Here is a 19,805-nt window from a genome sequence, read left to right on the forward strand (position 1 = left end):
TAGAGGCAGTGATGCTTAGTTTATAAGTTAGTTGTAAAGATGAGATAAATCAGTTAGCACTGTGTTTGGCACCAAGAAGTTGTATTCTAGAGTTTAAATAACTATTTCTGCTGCAACATGGTAGAGTGAGAGGAGCAAATGTTTGGGACCAGAGAGAGTTGGGTTTGACTTCTGCTGGCTCCTCTAGATTGAGACCTTGGGTAAGTCACTTCAGGCAGCATCAGCGTTCTCATGTCTAAGAGAGAGAACATTCCTAGGAGGTTAGTGGTTAGGATTAGAGAAACAAATTTGGCTGCTGGCTTGAAGTTGACACTCAAGTCAAATGCCCTTGTGTTAAATTCTTTTAAGTTCTTCCATCTGGAAGTTTAATGGACCAAACCCTAGCTAATTAAAAAGTCCCTGATTTCCATTGTGTGAAAGGATGCTAAAAGCTGCCTTGAGCAACTCTAGCCCAGGGCAGAAATCTCTTCATCTACTGAGTTCTTACATCTCTTCTCCTTCACTGACATAGCCCCATTGAGTCCTGGCTCCACCTTCCTTGGAATTCCAGCCATTCACTTCTCCAAGTCATTTCTACCAGTCTGTCCCCCTTGCACCTGGTTCTCCTATCTTTTAATAAAATCTCCATGTGGACATGGAAGGGTTCAGGCAGGTCAGGCCCTCGAGAAGGAGGGTGTGACAAACATGGGGGTGAAGAGAAGACATCAGGGCTGAAGTTAAAGTTGGCAGGGCATGTCTTGGGGCAGGACCCCTGGGCTGTCATGGAGGGTACAGGTACGGAGCGCTTCCTGCCAGCTTCTCAGATTCATGGGCTTGCTTGCAGCTTGGAGGAAGAAGTAAGGCATTGGCTTTTTGGGTGGGTTTTTTTTTTTCCTTCCTTGAAACAATTTTTATTTCTTTTTGTGGTTAAATCCTGTGGATGTCAGTGACCTAGAATTTAACCAGAGGGATGTCTAGGGTTTGAGTCCTAGAGGTAGGCAATTGATACGGAGCTCGGGGTCAGCCGTACTCTGAGTACTGTCCTTTCAGTGACTGGAATAAGTTTTTGAGTTGTGATACTCAACTGGCCTTTGCAGACATAATCCCCCATTTCCCTCACCCAAGCTAAACTTAGTTTAGTTCTTCTGTAAGTAGTTTGGGGTTTTCTCAGGGTTTAGTACAGAGCTCCCCTGCCACGAAGGCTGGAAACTAGGACCTCTAGTTGTGATTGGCCTGCCTTTTTTCTCTCCAGAAGCGAATGTCTGTGACAGAGGGTGGTATCAAATACCCAGAGACGACTGAGGGAGGCCGCCCCAAGCTTGGGGGGCTGATGGACCCGAGGCAGGGAGTGATTGAGCGGACCGGCCGCTGCCAGACATGCGCAGGTGAGTGCTGGGAGTTGAGTGGGTTCCCCGAGAGAGGAGAGAGGCTTGGTCCTCAGAGCAAACCAGGGATGAGGGTGGACACCTGGACACCTAGTCTCTGAGGTAAGTGGGACCTGGGAGGAAAGCATCTGATATGTGTCCCACAGGAAACATGACAGAGTGTCCTGGCCACTTTGGCCACATTGAGCTGGCCAAGCCTGTGTTTCACGTGGGCTTCCTGGTGAAGACAATGAAAGTCTTGCGTTGCGTCTGCTTCTTCTGTTCCAAACTGCTTGTGGACTCTGTGAGTGAGGGATGGGCCCTGGCCTGGGGGTGAGAGGCTGCTTAGTGAGGGGCAGGGAGACAGCCCCAGTTGACCCTCCTCTGCTCTGTCTCCAGAACAATCCAAAGATCAAGGACATCCTGGCTAAGTCCAAGGGGCAGCCCAAGAAGCGGCTCACACATGTCTACGACCTTTGCAAGGGCAAAAACATCTGCGAGGGTGGGGAGGAGATGGACAACAAGTTCGGTGTGGAACAGCCTGAGGGCGATGAGGATCTGACCAAAGAAAAGGTGGCTGGGGCTGACAGAGACTGTGGGGAGGGGAGGGGTCAGGAGGTGGCATAGAGGCCTGGAGGGAAGAACAAGAGGAGACTGCAGAGGAAACAGGAACAGGAAGGACATGGAGGAGTAGGAGGGGCTGGCCTGGTGTGCAGGAAAATGGCCTGACCTCTGGGCTCTGATGGCCCCTCTATCTCCCCGAAAGGGCCATGGTGGCTGTGGGCGGTACCAGCCCAGGATCCGGCGCTCCGGTCTGGAGCTGTACGCAGAGTGGAAGCACGTTAACGAGGACTCTCAGGAGAAGAAGATCCTGCTGAGTCCGGAGCGGGTGCATGAGATCTTCAAGCGCATCTCCGATGAGGAGTGCTTTGTGCTGGGCATGGAGCCCCGCTATGCGCGGCCCGAGTGGATGATTGTCACCGTGCTGCCTGTGCCCCCCCTCTCTGTGCGGCCTGCAGTTGTGATGCAGGGCTCTGCCCGCAACCAGGTCAGTGGCTCCAGGGCTCGCCTCTCAGCTGGGGGCTGGGTGTCTGAGGGAGGAGGCCCTGCAGGTGGGACTGGGGGTGCCAGGGGGGCAGAGAGATCTGGGTTTGAAAATACCCTGCCATTTACTAGCTTTATGACCTTTATTGAGGCCCTCAACATGGCTAAAGGTCACAGAGGGGCTTCTGTGTCTGCAAATGAGGGAGCAGCCCTGCCTCCTGGGGTGGTGTGAGGACGGGCTGCGCTGCGTGCCTGGCACATGCCTGCCGGGCGCTGTCAGTGGTGGCTGGAATGTGATAATGCCAACTTCCTACCTCAGGATGACCTGACTCACAAACTGGCGGACATCGTGAAGATCAATAATCAGTTGCGGCGCAATGAGCAGAATGGCGCCGCGGCCCATGTCATTGCAGAGGATGTGAAACTCCTCCAATTCCACGTGGCCACCATGGTGGACAACGAGCTACCAGGCTTGCCCCGTGTGAGTCAGCACATTCCCAACCCACCTGTGGACTGGAGCCAGGGCAGGGGCTGGCTTGAGGCCTCAGAAGTCTGGAGGAGGGCCCAGTGCTGACTGCTGGGTTGCCCCCTACCCTGTGTTTCCTCACAGGCTATGCAGAAGTCTGGACGTCCCCTCAAGTCCCTGAAGCAGCGGTTAAAGGGCAAGGAAGGTCGGGTACGAGGGAACCTGATGGGCAAACGAGTGGACTTCTCAGCCCGCACTGTCATCACCCCCGACCCCAACCTCTCCATCGACCAGGTTGGCGTGCCGCGCTCCATTGCCGCCAACATGACCTTTGCAGAGATCGTCACCCCCTTCAACATTGACAGGTGTGCCTCGGTTCAGAAGCTCTGCCTGGAGGAGGACTCCCCTTCCCTAGGGGAGGCATGGCCTTAGTGGTGAGGCTTTGAGAAAGGTGTGCTCTCCCCTCCAAGGGGAGTGGACTTGGAGCAAGGAGCGGGGAGCATTGAAGTTTAGAAGTGTGACTTCCACTCAGGGCTTTGGGCTGAGTGTGGAATCAGGGGCTTATGGGAAGCATTTTGTTCATTGCACCTCTTTCCTTCCTAGACTTCAAGAACTAGTGCGCAGGGGGAACAGCCAGTACCCAGGGGCCAAGTACATCATCCGAGACAATGGTGATCGCATTGACTTGCGTTTCCACCCCAAGCCCAGTGACCTTCACCTTCAGACTGGCTATAAGGCACGTAACAGGCCAGGGTGGGCCATCAGAGGCTGTCTTGTTCCTTAGGATCCAGACTTGTTGACTGTCTTTTTTAAAGGCTGTGCTGTGCCAGGTGTGCTGGGAGCTGCCAGCCACTGGCATGGAGGGTGGGGGTTGGATAAACTGAGGGGCAGCGTGCATATGGCAGGGAAGAGGGATCCGTGGAGGAACAACACAGAAGGCCTCGTGTTTAGAGTCTCTCTTGGTTTGCTCCCCAGACTTGAGTTCCTCGAGATTGGTGGATACTACGTTTCATTCCTTTTTAATAACCTAGTGTCTTGCTGGGGGCATCATGGCCCAAAGCGGGTGTTTGATAAGTGTTTCAAGTAAAGTAACACCGTAGCATCATCTTTTTCAGTCTGCAAAGGACTTTAGGTCCATTGTCATTTCATTCTTAGCACATACATCCTTCACTGAGACCTTTTCCTTACTTCTCCTCCCAAGGTGGAACGCCACATGTGCGATGGGGACATTGTCATCTTCAACCGGCAGCCAACTCTGCACAAAATGTCCATGATGGGGCATCGGGTCCGCATCCTCCCCTGGTCTACTTTTCGTTTGAATCTTAGGTCAGTCCCCTGGCTGAGGGAAGCTGGCTGGGATTGGGCGAGGTTTGGGTTGCTCCCCTGGGTTTTGCTGCAGACATCTTCCTAACTCTGAGTTCTTTCTTTTGCTGTAGTGTGACGACTCCATACAATGCAGACTTTGATGGGGATGAAATGAACTTGCACCTGCCACAGTCTCTGGAGACGCGGGCGGAGATCCAGGAGCTGGCCATGGTGCCTCGCATGATTGTCACTCCCCAGAGCAACCGACCTGTCATGGGCATTGTGCAGGACACACTCACGGCAGTGCGCAAATTCACTAAGAGAGATGTCTTCCTGGAGCGGGTGTGTGGTCCACATGGAAACCTGGATCTGGTGGGCAGTGGGGTACCAGGGAGGAAGAGCTGTGGGTTTTTTCCTGACGTGTTCTGCACTGATTTCATGTGAGATGGCCTCTTCTGGTGAGGAGGGAGGAAAGGGGGTTAGGAAAGATCACACCCCAAAAAAGGTGTAGACTTTAGTTCCCCATTTCATATAATTCCAGGTACTGTCTATAAAGGGAAAATAAATGGGACTTGTATAAAATGTTACTTTTCTATATCTTTATTTTTACCTTCATTTATTTTCTAATTATTAAAAGAAGTTGGCCGGGTACAGTGGTTCATGCCTGTAGTCCTAGCACTCTGGGAGGCTGAGGCAGGAGAATCGCTTGAACTCAGGAGTTTGAGACCAGCCTGAGCAAGAGCAAGACCCCGTCTCTACTAAAAATAGAAAAATTAGCCGTGTATGGTGGCATACACCTGTAATCCCAGCTATTTGGGAGGCTGAGGCAATAGGATCACTTGAGCCCAGGAGTTTGAAGTTGCTGTGAGCTATGATTACACCATTGTACTCTACCCAGGGTGACAGAGTGAGACTCTGTCCAAAAAAAAGAGAAATTTGTGCTTACTGTTAAAAAAGAACAAAAACAAAAATTTCACTATTACACTGGATTTTTTATTAAAAGTTTGGAAAAACACTTTTCCTGGCATCTCTTTACCTCCAAAACTTGGCTTTCCCCTGGGACAAGGAAGCTTCCCCGACATTCTTCTCACATTCCTGAGATGTGAAGCCTGCAATCTGACTTCCTGTCTTATTGCTCTTTGTCTCACAGGGTGAAGTGATGAACCTCCTCATGTTCCTGTCCACGTGGGATGGGAAGGTCCCACAGCCGGCCATCCTGAAGCCCCGGCCCCTGTGGACAGGCAAGCAGATCTTCTCCCTCATCATACCCGGCCACATCAATTGTATTCGTACCCACAGCACCCACCCTGATGATGAGGACAGTGGCCCTTACAAGCACATCTCTCCTGGGGATACTAAGGTAGGGCCTGGCTTCTGGGTATGTGGGAACGGAATTTGGACGTGGGAGCCAGGACTAGAATGGGGGCCCTGAGTAGATGTGTTGCCCACAGGTGGTAGTGGAGAATGGGGAGCTGATCATGGGCATCCTGTGCAAGAAGTCTCTGGGCACTTCAGCCGGCTCCCTGGTCCACATCTCCTACCTGGAGATGGGCCATGACATCACTCGCCTCTTCTACTCCAACATTCAGACCGTCATTAACAACTGGCTCCTCATCGAGGGTAAGTTTAGGGGCTCTGTGTGAATCTTCTCCCACTCCTGACTGTTCTCCCATCCCTTTCTCTTTCCTCCTCGGATTTGGTGTCTCTCGGCTACAATTCCATCTATGCAAAGCATGTTGCTGATGCTTCTCCTTATCTCCAGGTCATACCATTGGCATCGGGGACTCTATTGCTGACTCTAAGACTTACCAGGACATTCAGAACACTATTAAGAAGGCCAAACAGGATGTGATCGAGGTGAGAGGGAAGGCTGGCAGAGACTGAATAAGGGACTCTGGGGGACTTTGAACTTAAAAGTCAGCAAGAGTGAAGAGGGTATAAGGGTTAGGGGGAGGGGATTGATGTCTCACTGAGAACTCTGCCTCCAGGTCATCGAGAAGGCTCATAACAATGAGCTGGAGCCCACCCCAGGGAACACTTTGCGACAGACGTTTGAGAATCAGGTCAACCGCATTCTCAACGATGCCCGAGACAAGACTGGCTCCTCTGCCCAGAAATCCCTGTCTGAGTACAACAACTTTAAGTCTATGGTTGTGTCTGGAGCTAAAGGTTCCAAGATCAACATCTCTCAGGTGAGGAGCTTCGTCTTTCTAAATATGGAGCCACAGGTGGTTGGGGGGAGGAAGGCAGATGTGTGTATATGTTGGGGTAAGGGGGAGTTGAAGGAAAATCTTGGGAACTCTTATTCTTAAGGCAAAGGGAGTTAGATGCACCTGCCTTGTTTGTTTCCCAGGTCATCGCTGTGGTCGGGCAGCAGAACGTGGAGGGCAAGCGGATTCCATTTGGGTTCAAGCACCGGACTCTGCCTCACTTCATCAAGGATGATTATGGGCCCGAGAGCCGTGGCTTTGTGGAGAACTCCTACCTGGCTGGCCTCACGCCCACCGAGTTCTTCTTCCATGCCATGGGTGGGCGTGAGGGGCTCATTGACACAGCTGTCAAGACAGCTGAGACGGGTGAGGCCTTCTTCAGGGTTCTTCCATGGGCTGGTACCAAGGAATGCCACAGGCTGAGAAACCCCTGATGGGTGGGCAGTAGGACTTCTCAGGCTAAAGGTCTCTGTTCCCAGAGGTGTGATTTTGGCCTGTGTGGAACGAATAGAGACTCAAGTTAAGCAAAGGCCCTTGTCATGATTGTTTTACAGCATCCCATGATAGGGATAGAGCCTCAGGGGCTCTGCTCCTGGCCTGTCACATGGGATGGTTTCTAAGGGACTCTGCTGGGCCCTCCGTTCATCTGGTCATGGACATGGTTTTCATTAAAAGATGTCAGGGATGGGGGGTGGCTCTTCTGGGAATCAGGGAGGTTGGGGCCCAGACTGGATCTTCAGGCTTCGTCATCCTCTTGCAATGGGTCCTATGATTGACTGCCTCCCCGCAGGATACATCCAGCGGCGGCTGATCAAGTCCATGGAGTCAGTGATGGTGAAGTATGATGCGACAGTGCGGAACTCTATCAACCAGGTGGTGCAGTTGCGCTACGGCGAGGACGGCCTGGCGGGCGAGAGTGTTGAGTTCCAAAACCTGGCCACACTGAAGCCTTCCAACAAGGCTTTTGAGAAGAAGTGAGGAGAGGCGGGCAGGCGGGGGGCTCTCACCTAAGCTGTAAGATTCCTATCCCCAGCCCAGAGAGATGGCCTGGAATGTGTCTTGCAGGGGACCTTACCTTTTAGTGCCCTTTCCCCACCCTTCGGAAACAGCTGTTGTGTTGTGGGAGAGGAGGTGAATGGAGGCCGATTTGACATTGGTCCTCCCTTTGTCCCTGGTGATGGCACAGTTCAAATACAGATGTGCAGGCACATGTGCAGGTCCCACTGGCAGTCCTTGGGCCTGGATCTTATATTTCTCAGCCCAGGATTCTTGGCCCCTAAATCCCTGTACCTACCTGGTGGGTCGTATACCTACAACAGCCTCACCGTGCTCCTTGTGGGGATCCAGCCCAGAGCCCACCTGCTCCCTGACCACCGCTTGCCACTTGCAGGTTCCGCTTTGATTATACCAATGAGAGGGCCCTGCGGCGCACTCTGCAGGAGGATCTGGTGAAGGATGTGCTGAGCAACGCACACATACAGAACGAGCTGGAGCGGGAATTTGAACAGATGCGTGAGGATCGGGAGGTGCTCAGGGTCATCTTCCCAACTGGCGACAGCAAGGTGCGTGTGGGTGGGAAGTGCTGTGCTGGAGAAGGGCTGCCTTGGATGGTTGTCACCTGACTGACAGCCCTCCCTCCCTTCCTCCTTCAGGTTGTCCTCCCCTGTAACCTGCTGCGCATGATCTGGAACGCTCAGAAAATCTTTCACATCAACCCTCGCCTTCCGTCCGACCTGCACCCCATCAAAGTGGTAGAGGGTGAGTACTTGCTCTGAGCGAGGCGGGGGGATAGGAGTCTGCTAGGCCCTGGTCTGATGATCTCTTCACCCTCATTTGGCCCCCAGGAGTCAAGGAATTGAGCAAGAAGCTGGTGATTGTGAATGGGGATGACCCACTAAGCCGGCAGGCCCAGGAGAATGCCACACTGCTCTTCAACATCCACCTGCGATCCACACTGTGCTCCCGCCGCATGGCTGAGGAGTTTCGGCTCAGTGGAGAGGCCTTCGACTGGCTGCTTGGGGAGATAGAGTCCAAGTTCAACCAAGCCATTGTGAGTGTTGCACTTCTCATCTCAGCCTTGTTTTTGTTCTTTTACCTATTGACTTCTCTGGTTTCCGAGAACAGCCTACTTCTGTCCACAATCAACTAATAATAGCTCTCATTCATTGTGAGACTGCTGTGTGCCAAGTCCTGTGTTTGGCATGCTGGGTCCCTTATACCACAGCAACCCTGAAACGACCACAGTAGGGGGGGGGATTGTTAGTCCCAGGTTGCAGAGACAACCTCATTGGAGAGAGAGATGTCATACAAGAAACAAGTGACATGTGAAATAGTATTGTTCTTTATTTTCCTAAAATGGCTGTTGTGTGCAGCATTCTAATTTAGATAGAGGTGGGGAATTAGAGGGAGTAAGTAGAAAAGAGATTTACAGATAACTGGAACATGTTTTTACTGTCTTTAAGGATTTTACGGGCTACTAGAAGAAGGGAAAAGCATAATTATAGGTGTACCTCTGAATCTATTTACTGTAAATTCAGTTTTACAATTAAGTAATTAAAAATACATTAGCCAACACTACAGAATACCATTGAAAGATTTTAAGGCTTAAATAAATTGAAGGGCATCTCACGTTCATGGTTGGGAAGACTTAACATTGCTAAATGACACTACTCCCCAAAGTCATGTACAGATTCAATACAATTGCTATCAAAATGCCAGCTGCCTTTTTGTCAGAAATTTACAAGCTGATGCTAAAATTCATATGGAAATGCATGGGCCCCAGAATTCCCACAACAATCTTAAAAAGAACAAAGTTGGAGAGCTCACATTCCCTGATTTCAAAACTTATTGCAGAGCTACAGTAATCAAGACAGTGTGCTGCTATCATAAGGATAGATCAATAAAACAGAATTGAGAGTCTAGAAATACACCCTCACATTTATGGTCATTTGATTTTTGAGTGGTCTTTTCAGCAAGTGGTGCTAGGACAATTGGATATCCACATGCAACAGACTGAAGTTGAATCCCTACCTCACACCGTATACAAAACTCTCAAAGTGCATCGAAGACTTCAGTTTAAGAGCTAAAGCTATAAACCTCTTAGAAGAAAACAGGGATAAACCTTCATAATCATGAATTAGGCAATGAATTTCTTAGGTATAACACCAAAGCATAAGCAACCAAAAGAAAAAGATAAATTGGACTTCATCAAAATTTAAAACTTTCATGCTTCACAGGACACCATTAAGAAAGTGAAAAGATAATGCGCAGAATGGGAGCTGTTTCCCCAAAGAGGAATAGTAATCATGTAAATGATCAATAAACACATGAAAAGATACTTAGCATCAATAGCCATCAGGAAAATGCAAATCAAACTATTAATACCTCTCCTTCACTGGAATGATTGTAATCCAAAACACACACAATAACAAGTGTTGAGGATGTCAGCCGGGCACAGTGGCTCACACCTATAATCCTAACACTCTGGGTGGCTAAGGCGGGAGAATCACTTGAGCTTAGGAGTTTGAAACCAGCCTGAGCAAGAGTGAGACCTCGTCTCTACTAAAAATAGAAAAATTAGCCAGGCGTCATGTTGCATGCCTATAGTCCCAGCTACTTGGGGCGCTCAGGCAGGAGGATCGCTTGACCCCAGGAGTTTGAGGTTGCCATCAGCTGTGATGATGCCCCTGCACTCTACCCTGGGCAACAGAGCAAGACTCAGTCTCAAAAAAAAAACAAAAAATGTCGAGGATTTGGAAAAATTGGAACCCTCATACATTACTGGCAGGAAAGGTGCAATGGCTTTGGGAAATAATCTGGCAGCTCCTAAAAAGGTTAAACGTAGAGTTACCCTATTGTCCAGCATTTTCACTCCTAGGTATAGACCTGAGAGAATTGAGAACATGTCTACACAAACACCTGTACACAAGTGTTCATACCAGTGTTATGATAGCCAAGCAGTGAAAACAACCTAAATGTCCATTGACCAATGGGTAACAAAACGTGTGTCTATACAAGGAAATATCATTCAGCTATAAAAAATGAGCTATCAAGCCACAAGATGATAGTGATGAACCTTAAATGCATATTAATGGAAGAAACTAGTCTGAAAAGGCTACATATTGTAAGATTCCAATTAAAAGGTTAAATTTTATGGTATGTGTTTATTATATATCAATTAAAATAATGCATGTGGGCAGCTTCCTATTTAGATGAGTATTGAAAAATGAATTTTTCCCCTGTAATATGTTTAGAAGTTTGGATTGTAGCTGGTATAGTAGCCTTCTCTGGATATGTAGCACATCAGGTGCCAAATGGTATAAGTGGGCTCTGAGGAAGGAAATGATCAAATAAGACTTATTAGTTAAGTCTCTCTGCCTTTTTCAAGCTCATCTGCCCCATGTCCCTTAAGATTAGATTGTAGTCCCAGCTCTGACCTCATCCCACTCTCATTGACCAGAAGAGAGGGGTTGGCTTTGTCTGATGCTAGCTTTTCCCTAGGCCCATCCTGGGGAAATGGTGGGAGCTCTGGCTGCACAGTCCCTTGGAGAACCTGCCACCCAGATGACCTTGAACACCTTCCACTACGCTGGTGTGTCTGCCAAGAATGTGACGCTGGGTGTGCCCCGACTTAAGGAGCTCATCAACATTTCCAAGAAGCCAAAGACCCCCTCTCTTACTGTCTTCCTGTTGGGCCAGTCTGCTCGAGATGCTGAGAGAGCCAAGGTAGGGGTTGGGAGCGATGGGCATAGAGTTTGGGATTCCCTTGATAGGAGGGTTTGAAGAAGGCTTGGAGCTACCCACCTGCCTGTGTCATGAATCCCTGTCTCTTCTCAGGACATTCTATGCCGCCTGGAGCATACAACATTGAGGAAGGTGACTGCCAACACAGCCATCTACTATGACCCCAACCCCCAGAGCACGGTGGTGGCAGAGGATCAGGAGTGGGTGAACGTCTACTACGAGATGCCTGACTTTGATGTGGCCCGAATCTCCCCTTGGCTGTTGCGGGTGGAGCTCGACCGGAAGCACATGACTGACCGGAAGCTGACCATGGAGCAGATTGCCGAAAAGATCAATGCTGGTAAGGCTGGGAGGGCCTTCCGGGCTCAGGAGCCCTACCTGGGCTCCCACCTCTGTTGTGTTCACTGCACTTGAATCTGAAAGAGCCCCCATCCTTGCCATCGCCCACATAGCAGTTCCGTTCCTCTAAGGCATCTTTTCTCCAGGGTCACTGTTCCCTGGTCCTCAGACTCTCCAGGTCCCCCCTGTATTCCCTTTCCCTTCCCGGTGTTCCCCTTCCTTATTTCTAAGGGGCGGGGGCATCTATGAGAAGGGGGAGCCAGAAGAGAGCCCTGCTGGGAGAGAGCTGCAAGTGGACAGCGACCAGGAAGCAAGTCCTGTAAATGCTGTCCTTCTCACGGCTCATTCTTGTCCTCACTAGGTTTTGGCGATGACTTGAATTGCATCTTTAACGATGATAATGCAGAGAAGCTGGTGCTCCGTATTCGCATCATGAACAGTGATGAAAACAAGATGCAGGAGGTAAAGGGGACCCAAAGGAAACTGATACATCAGACGTAGAAAACCATTAAATGGTGTTAGTGACCAGAGAGGTTGAGACGCAAGCAGCAGTGCGGGCTGGTCACGCCCACCTAATTAAGGAACAGAGAATGGTGGTTAGCAATAATTTTTAAAACTTTCAGCAAAAATCTTCAGAATCCGAAGCAGCAGCAAGTAGATAAAACAGATGTATTGAAATGGGAACATGAATACTTTTTATCATGATTTTATAATATTAAAAGAAACCCAAGAAAAGGCACCCACATCCCACCACGATAACACAAATGACAGTCTTCAGCCCTGTCACTTGGCACTCTCCTCCCCCAAGGCTCCTGCAGCTTGTTTGCCTAGGGCAATACAAACCTCTGCCATGAGGCCAGGGGCCAGAGTTGGGGGCAGATTGGACGATAGGAATTGCTATCCTGGAGAAAGTTGTGTGACAGCAGGTATAATAAGACCCATTAAAGTGCTTGACCAGTGACTTCACGCCTGGGTGTGGCTCCTAAGAAATTGTTCACGTGTGGGTGCCTGGTACTCTAGTAATAAAAACCCAAGAACTCATTAACTACTGAACCGTCAGAGAGCAGTGAAGGAAACCTTGATGTATCTTGATGGACACAGTGTACACGAATTGGAAGAGATCGCAGCCGAGACAGTGGAGCAGGGAGTGCGGACAGTACGAGACATAGATGAAGGAAACAAAATAAAGAGTCTAAAAATAGACTCACACAAATACAGTCAATTAATCTTTAACACATTGCAAAAGTAATTCAGTAGATAAATATTATCTTTCTGAGGCCAAGGTGGGAGGATCGTTTGAGCTCAGGAGTTCGAGACCACCCTGAGCAAGAGCGAGACCCTGTCTCTACTAAAAATAGAAAGAAGAGCAGGGAGTGCACCTGGGTGAGACTTTGGGCACTCACGCTAGACAGGACTAAACGAAAGTGGAAATTGTGTTAGGGTGGTGGGATGTGGGTACCTTTTTTTGGGTTTCTTTTAATACTGTAAAATCATGATAAAAAGTAGTCTCACCAGAACTGAGGGGCAAAGAGTGGTAACCAACTCTCAGGTCCTCGAGGAGGCTATGGTTTGGGTGAGAGCTGGGGAAGGGACCAGAGGATTCTCAGAGTGCCAACCTTGCTGTCGTTGCAGGAGGAAGAGGTGGTGGACAAGATGGACGATGACGTTTTCCTGCGCTGCATCGAGTCCAACATGCTGACAGATATGACCCTGCAGGGCATCGAGCAGATCAGCAAGGTCGGCCCTTCCCTCCCCACAGCCCTCCCCGACCCGCTTCCCCCACCAAGCCGCCCTGCCCAACCTGAGCACGCTCCGTCCCCCTCCAGGTGTACATGCACTTGCCACAGACAGACAACAAGAAGAAGATCATCATCACAGAGGACGGGGAGTTCAAGGCCCTGCAGGAGTGGATCCTGGAGACAGACGGCGTGAGCTTGATGCGGGTGCTGAGTGAGAAGGACGTGGACCCTGTGCGCACCACGTCCAACGACATCGTGGAGATCTTCACGGTGAGCTCCCGAGCACCCCGCCCAGGGCCTTTCCTGGATCTCTGGCTCGTTCCCAGGTCCCTCACGCCATGCTGTCTACTCACAGGATTTCCTCAGGCTGTGATTGGTGCTGCCTGAGTCCATTTCTGAGTGTGGGATGCAGTTGCTTCTGATCTGCTCTGGGTCCGGGTGGCGGCAGGAGCAGGGAGGAGAGCAGAGTTGCTTGGTCCTGACCCACCCCTCTCCTCGTGCCAGGTGCTGGGCATTGAAGCCGTGCGGAAGGCCCTGGAGCGGGAGCTCTACCACGTCATCTCCTTCGACGGCTCCTACGTCAATTACCGGCACTTGGCTCTCTTGTGTGATACCATGACCTGTCGCGGCCACTTGATGGCCATCACCCGACACGGAGTCAACCGCCAGGACACGGGACCTCTCATGAAATGTTCCTTTGAGGAAACGGTAATGGGAGAACTTCTGAGCAGGGTGGAAGGAGGGAGAGCTGTGGGAGGATGGGCACTGGGTGGTTGGGCTGTGAGGATGGCACAGCAGCCTGCGTGCCATGTGCGCAGGGATCTGATGAGACTTGTGCTCTCTGGTTGCTCAGGTGGACGTGCTTATGGAAGCAGCCGCACATGGCGAGAGCGACCCCATGAAGGGGGTCTCTGAGAACATCATGCTGGGCCAGCTCGCTCCGGCTGGCACCGGCTGTTTTGACCTCCTGCTTGATGCAGAGAAGTGCAAGTATGGCATGGAGATCCCCACCAACATCCCCGGCCTGGGCGCTGCTGGACGTGAGTATGAGGGCCCCAGCCGCACAGCACCTGGCTGGGTCTGGGGGTGAGGCAGGCCATGGGTGGGAGGGTGTCACCAGTCCCTGGGTGCTGTTCCTATTCCTCATGCATGCCTGTGTGCCTCTTTGTAGCCACCGGCATGTTCTTTGGCTCAGCACCCAGTCCGATGGGAGGCATCTCTCCTGCCATGACACCCTGGAACCAGGGTGCAACCCCAGCCTATGGTGCCTGGTCCCCCAGTGTTGGTGAGTAACCTGGCCCAGGAAGAGGGCCCTCTTGGTGCTTCAGAGGTGGGTAGGCTGGGACCATGAATAGTACCCATTGTTGGAACTCCAGAGGCCACCCAGGGCTGGGGGAAGCTGTGTGTGGTGGTGGGGGGCAGGCGCTGGGCTGCAGCTCTGGCTTTAACCTGTTTCTCTAACTCTGCAGGGAGTGGAATGACCCCAGGGGCAGCCGGCTTCTCTCCTAGTGCTGCTTCAGATGCCAGTGGCTTCAGCCCAGGTTACTCCCCTGCCTGGTCTCCCACACCAGGCTCTCCCGGCTCCCCAGGCCCTTCAAGCCCGTACATCCCCTCACCAGGTGAGTCGTCGCTGTCTGGCGGGCCAGGTTCATTTCATTCTTGGTCCTTCCTTCTGGGTGAGTCTTCCCATTGCTTATCTCCTTTGTTGGCTTCTTTCCACAGGTGGTGCCATGTCTCCCAGCTACTCACCGACGTCACCTGCCTACGAGCCCCGCTCCCCAGGGGGCTACACCCCCCAGAGTCCCTCTTACTCCCCCACTTCACCCTCCTACTCCCCTACCTCTCCATCCTACTCCCCAACCAGTCCCAACTATAGCCCCACATCTCCCAGCTACTCACCCACGTCTCCCAGCTACTCGCCAACCTCCCCCAGCTACTCCCCGACCTCCCCCAGCTACTCCCCGACTTCCCCCAGCTACTCCCCAACCTCTCCCAGCTATTCGCCCACTTCCCCAAGCTACTCACCCACCTCTCCCAGCTACTCGCCCACTTCTCCCAGCTATTCACCAACATCTCCCAGTTACTCACCAACTTCACCCAGTTATTCCCCCACCTCCCCTAGCTACTCACCCACCTCTCCAAGCTATTCACCCACATCTCCCAGCTACTCACCCACTTCCCCAAGTTACTCACCCACTAGCCCTAACTACTCTCCAACCAGTCCCAATTATACCCCAACATCACCCAGCTATAGCCCAACGTCACCTAGCTACTCACCTACTAGTCCCAACTACACACCAACCAGCCCTAACTACAGCCCAACCTCTCCAAGCTACTCCCCAACATCACCCAGCTACTCCCCAACGTCACCAAGCTATTCCCCTTCCAGTCCACGGTACACACCACAGTCTCCAACCTACACCCCAAGCTCTCCCAGCTACAGCCCCAGCTCTCCCAGCTACAGCCCTACATCGCCCAAGTACACCCCAACCAGTCCTTCCTACAGTCCCAGCTCACCAGAGTACACCCCAACCTCTCCCAAGTACTCACCTACCAGCCCCAAATATTCACCCACCTCTCCCAAGTACTCTCCTACCAGCCCCACCTATTCTCCCACCACCCCCAAATACTCCCCAACATCCCCTACTTATTCCCCAACCTCTCCAGTCTATACCCCAACCTCCCCCAAGTATTCGCCTACTAGCCCCACTTACTCGCCCACTTCCCCGAAGTACTCTCCCACCAGCCCCACCTATTCACCTACCTCTCCCAAAGGCTCTACTTACTCCCCGACTTCCCCTGGCTACTCGCCCACCAGCCCCACCTACAGCCTCACAAGTCCGGCCATCAGCCCGGATGACAGTGATGAGGAGAACTGAGGGTGAGCCGGGCGCAGCGTAGCTGGCTAGGGCCCAGGACAGCTCATGTGTGCTCTGCAGTCCTCTTGCCTCCCTCGTGGGGCGCAGCCCAGCCCAGCCCCTTTGTACATAACTCCTTGTGACAAAGTTTCCTGTTGAAGTTCTGGATCCCATTTGCGATGGGACTTTTTGTCTTGTTCTCCACTTGTGCTGTCTCAGAACCCGCCAATCTAGTGGTGTTCTGCCTACCCCACCTACCCCATGCCTGTCCCCAAATTGAAGATCCTTCCTGGCCTGTGGCTTGATTGGGGAAAAAGGGTACTTTAACTTTTTAGGGGTAGTTCCTGCTCTGGGTCTGAGAGCATCTGATCCTCGGGAAGAACAAAGCTAAAGCTGCCTTTGTCTGTTATTTTATTTTTCTGAAGTTTAAATAAAGTTTACTAATTTTGACCAAAAGTATGTGCATCATTTGCTTGAGTGGGATTCAGGGAAGGCAAGAACACCCAAGTTCCTCCCCGCCCCAGGCTGCTGTTGCCATTTAGGGTGTTTTAGTTGATCCCTGCTAGAGGAGGAGGCAGGAAATTGGGAACAGACGTTATAGTCCTTCATTGAGCAAATACTGAGTCCCCACTGTGCACCAGACACTGCTTTGTACTGGGTTTGCAGTAGTCAAAACAGATGCAGCCCCTGCCCTCCATTAAGGCAATACTGAGCATAACAGCTTTCTAACCCATTTCACTGGTTATCATAAATAATTTGGAAAAGTATGGAAAGGTGTCATGCAAAAGCAGAAAAATGATCACCCTTCATCCCACCACTAGGAGGCATACTTTCGTTTGGTATTTTTTCCCTACATCTTGAGTCACTTCTAACAAGTGAACAGAAATGTATATTTTGGCCTCAAACCAACAATGGAAAGATTATGGTTACCGTGATACATTTTATTTTTTTAAGACACAAAATATGTCACTTAGGCTGGAATGCAATGGCATCATCATTGCTCAATCACATAGCCCAGCCAGAAATTGTTTTATAAGAATGGGATTATTTATATACTATTTAACAAATTCAATAATTAAGAAGAAAAATAAGGGAATCTTGAATTTACAGGACATCATAGTGATTTTTCCCACAAGAAATATCCCAAAAGGTCTAACATGAAAAACAAATATAAAAACTATTGGTCAGTTGGTGATGTTATACTATTATAAAAAACATTTAGGCCAGGCACAGTGGCCTTTAATCCCAGCATTTGGGGACATTGAGGTGGGAGGCTCACTTGAGACCAGGAGTTTTGAGGTCAGCCTGGTTAACATAGCAAGATGCTTTCTCTACAAAATTTTTTTTTAAAAATTAGCCAAGTGTGGTACACATCTGTAGTCCCAGCTACTCAGGAGGCTGAGGCAGAAGGATTGCTTGAGCCCAGGAGTTTGAGGTTGCTGTGAGATATGATTGCATCACAGCACTCCAGCCTGGGTGACAGAGTGAGACCCTGTATCTAAAAAAATAAAAAATAGGCCAGGCACAGTGCCTCACACTTGTAATCCAGAACTTTGGGAGGCCAGGGTGAGAGGATTGCTTGAGGCCAGGATTTCAAGACTAGCCTGAGCAACATAGCAAGACCCCATCTCTACAAAAAAATTTTAAAAATGAGCCAGGTATGGTGGTGCCCATCTGTATTCCCAGCTACTCCAGAGGCTGAGGCAGGAGGATCACTTGAGCCCAGGAGTTTGAGGTTGCAGTGAGCTATGATGACACCACTGGATTCTAGCCTGGGCAACAGAGCAAGACCGTGTCTCAATTAAAAAAAAAATTATATATACTTTATCCATGCTACTGTTGGTGGATATTTATTACAACATGAAAATTCCTGGTGCCTGCCCAGTGGTGCACACCATGCATGAGTTTCTCTAGGATATATCCTGGAAGTAGAATTGCTGGATCATTAGATGTGTACCAGGTGCCATCATTTGAATGTGTATGTCCCCTCCAAAATGTATGTTGAAACTTAATCCCCATCGTGGTGGTATTAAGAGGTAGGACCTTTTGGGAAATTAAATCAGGAGAGTTCTGCCCTCATGAATGAATTAGCCTTTATAAAAAAGGCTTCACAGAGAGTTTGCCTCTCTTTCTCTTCCACTGTTCTGCCACGTGAGGACACAGCCAGTGTTTCTTCTCTGCCATGTGAGGACACAAAAACATGGCACCATCTTGGAGGCAGAAACCAGGCCCTCACCAGACACCTTACCGAACCCACCAGTGCCTTGATCTTGGCATTCCCAGGCTTCAGAATTGACAGAAATAAATTTCTATTGTTTATAAATTGCTCAATCTCAGGTATTTTATTATAGCAGCACAGACTAAGACATTAAGTAATACCAAACTGTTTTCCAAAATGATTCTGTTAGTTTACAATACCACCAATAGTGGATGAGAATTCCCTTGCTCCACGATCTCGTCAATATGTGGTATTGCACAAATTTAAAATTTTTGCTGCCAGGCCCAGTGGCTCATGCCTGTAATCTCAGCACTTTGGGAGGCCAAGGCAGGAGATCACTTGAGGCGAGGAGTTCGAGATGAGCCTGGACAACATATCGAGACTCTGTCTACAAAAATTTAAAAATTAGCCAGCCCTGGTGGTGCACGCCTGTAGCCCTAGCTACTTGGGAGGCTGAGGTGGGAGGATCGCTTGAGCCCAGGAGTTCAAAGTTACAGTGAGCTGTGATCGCCCCACTGCGGCCAGCCTGAGCAACAGTGTGAGACCCAGTCTCTAAAAACAAACTATAATAACAAATTTTTTCCCTATTGGGTGTGAAATAGTATTTTATGAAGCTTTTAATTTGCATTTCCTGGGTTATTAAGAAGGCTGAGTATCTTATGATTAAGGGCCAATTATTTCCACTTCCGTGAAATTTTTAGCCATTTTTTCCTCTTTGATTACTTGTCTTTTTGTGATTGATTTGCAGGAGATATTTATGTATTATTTTTTCGTTTTGAGACAGAGTCTCGCTCTGTTGCCCAGGCTAGAGTGCCATGGCATCAGCCTAGCTCACAGCAACCTCAAACTCCTGGGTTCAGGAAATCCTTCTGCCTCAGCCTCCCGAGTAGCAGGGACTACAGGCATGTGCCACCGTGCCCAGCTAATTTTTTCTGTATATTTTTAGTTGTCCAGATAATTTCTTTCCATTTTTAGTAGAGACGGGGTCTCCCTCTTGCTCAGGCTGGTCTTGAACTCCTGAGCTCAAATGATCCACCCACCTTGACCTCCCAGAGTGCTAGGATTACAGGCGTGAGCCACCGATCCCAGCCTTTATGTATTTTGAATATAAATCCTTTGTCAATTATCTATGTTGCAAATAACCCTCCAATTTAGTGGCTTGGCTTTTCACACCACATAGTGTCTTGAATTCTTAATTTATTGTAGTTGAATTTACCTATTTTAAAAAGGGCTTATTTTTTTGTATGTGATTTAGGAAACCTATCCTTACCCTATACAATATTCTCTCATATCATCCTCCCAAAGTTTTATAGCTTTGCCTTTTAAACTTAGGTCTTTAATCTACCTAAAATTGATTTTTATTTGGTGGAAAGAAGGAATCTAATTTCATATTTTTTCACATGGATAACTAATTGTCCCAGCATAATTTATTAAATGACCCATCCATTTCAAATTATCTATCTTCTCTGTTTAAATTATTTCCATATGTACCTTGGTCTGTTTCTGGCTCTTTATTTCCTTCCTTGAGACTATAGTCTCT

General features: G+C 49.7%; 1 protein-coding gene across 1 annotated transcript in view; it reads left to right on the forward strand.

The window, feature by feature from the left end:
• The window catches only part of POLR2A (RNA polymerase II subunit A), a 28,899-nt gene extending 12,396 nt beyond the window's left edge, over positions 1 to 16,503 (forward strand). Inside the window, exons 2-29 of the mRNA XM_045570106.1 lie at positions 1,232 to 1,364; positions 1,511 to 1,647; positions 1,743 to 1,916; positions 2,110 to 2,391; positions 2,707 to 2,868; positions 2,998 to 3,218; positions 3,457 to 3,589; positions 4,055 to 4,179; positions 4,290 to 4,500; positions 5,309 to 5,518; positions 5,610 to 5,778; positions 5,921 to 6,015; positions 6,147 to 6,350; positions 6,512 to 6,734; positions 7,159 to 7,342; positions 7,759 to 7,930; positions 8,021 to 8,126; positions 8,213 to 8,418; positions 10,869 to 11,093; positions 11,205 to 11,451; positions 11,812 to 11,912; positions 13,083 to 13,187; positions 13,277 to 13,459; positions 13,694 to 13,897; positions 14,043 to 14,229; positions 14,361 to 14,474; positions 14,659 to 14,808; positions 14,912 to 16,503. Coding sequence (XP_045426062.1) covers positions 1,232 to 1,364; positions 1,511 to 1,647; positions 1,743 to 1,916; positions 2,110 to 2,391; positions 2,707 to 2,868; positions 2,998 to 3,218; positions 3,457 to 3,589; positions 4,055 to 4,179; positions 4,290 to 4,500; positions 5,309 to 5,518; positions 5,610 to 5,778; positions 5,921 to 6,015; positions 6,147 to 6,350; positions 6,512 to 6,734; positions 7,159 to 7,342; positions 7,759 to 7,930; positions 8,021 to 8,126; positions 8,213 to 8,418; positions 10,869 to 11,093; positions 11,205 to 11,451; positions 11,812 to 11,912; positions 13,083 to 13,187; positions 13,277 to 13,459; positions 13,694 to 13,897; positions 14,043 to 14,229; positions 14,361 to 14,474; positions 14,659 to 14,808; positions 14,912 to 16,068 — 5,820 coding nt within the window. The 3' untranslated portion in view covers positions 16,069 to 16,503. The remainder of the gene's footprint in view (positions 1 to 1,231; positions 1,365 to 1,510; positions 1,648 to 1,742; positions 1,917 to 2,109; positions 2,392 to 2,706; positions 2,869 to 2,997; positions 3,219 to 3,456; positions 3,590 to 4,054; positions 4,180 to 4,289; positions 4,501 to 5,308; positions 5,519 to 5,609; positions 5,779 to 5,920; positions 6,016 to 6,146; positions 6,351 to 6,511; positions 6,735 to 7,158; positions 7,343 to 7,758; positions 7,931 to 8,020; positions 8,127 to 8,212; positions 8,419 to 10,868; positions 11,094 to 11,204; positions 11,452 to 11,811; positions 11,913 to 13,082; positions 13,188 to 13,276; positions 13,460 to 13,693; positions 13,898 to 14,042; positions 14,230 to 14,360; positions 14,475 to 14,658; positions 14,809 to 14,911) is intronic.
• The last annotated feature ends 3,302 nt before the right edge of the window (positions 16,504 to 19,805 follow it).

This window comes from Lemur catta, chromosome 15 (genome assembly GCF_020740605.2).
Source record: "Lemur catta isolate mLemCat1 chromosome 15, mLemCat1.pri, whole genome shotgun sequence".
NCBI lineage: Eukaryota > Metazoa > Chordata > Mammalia > Primates > Lemuridae > Lemur > Lemur catta.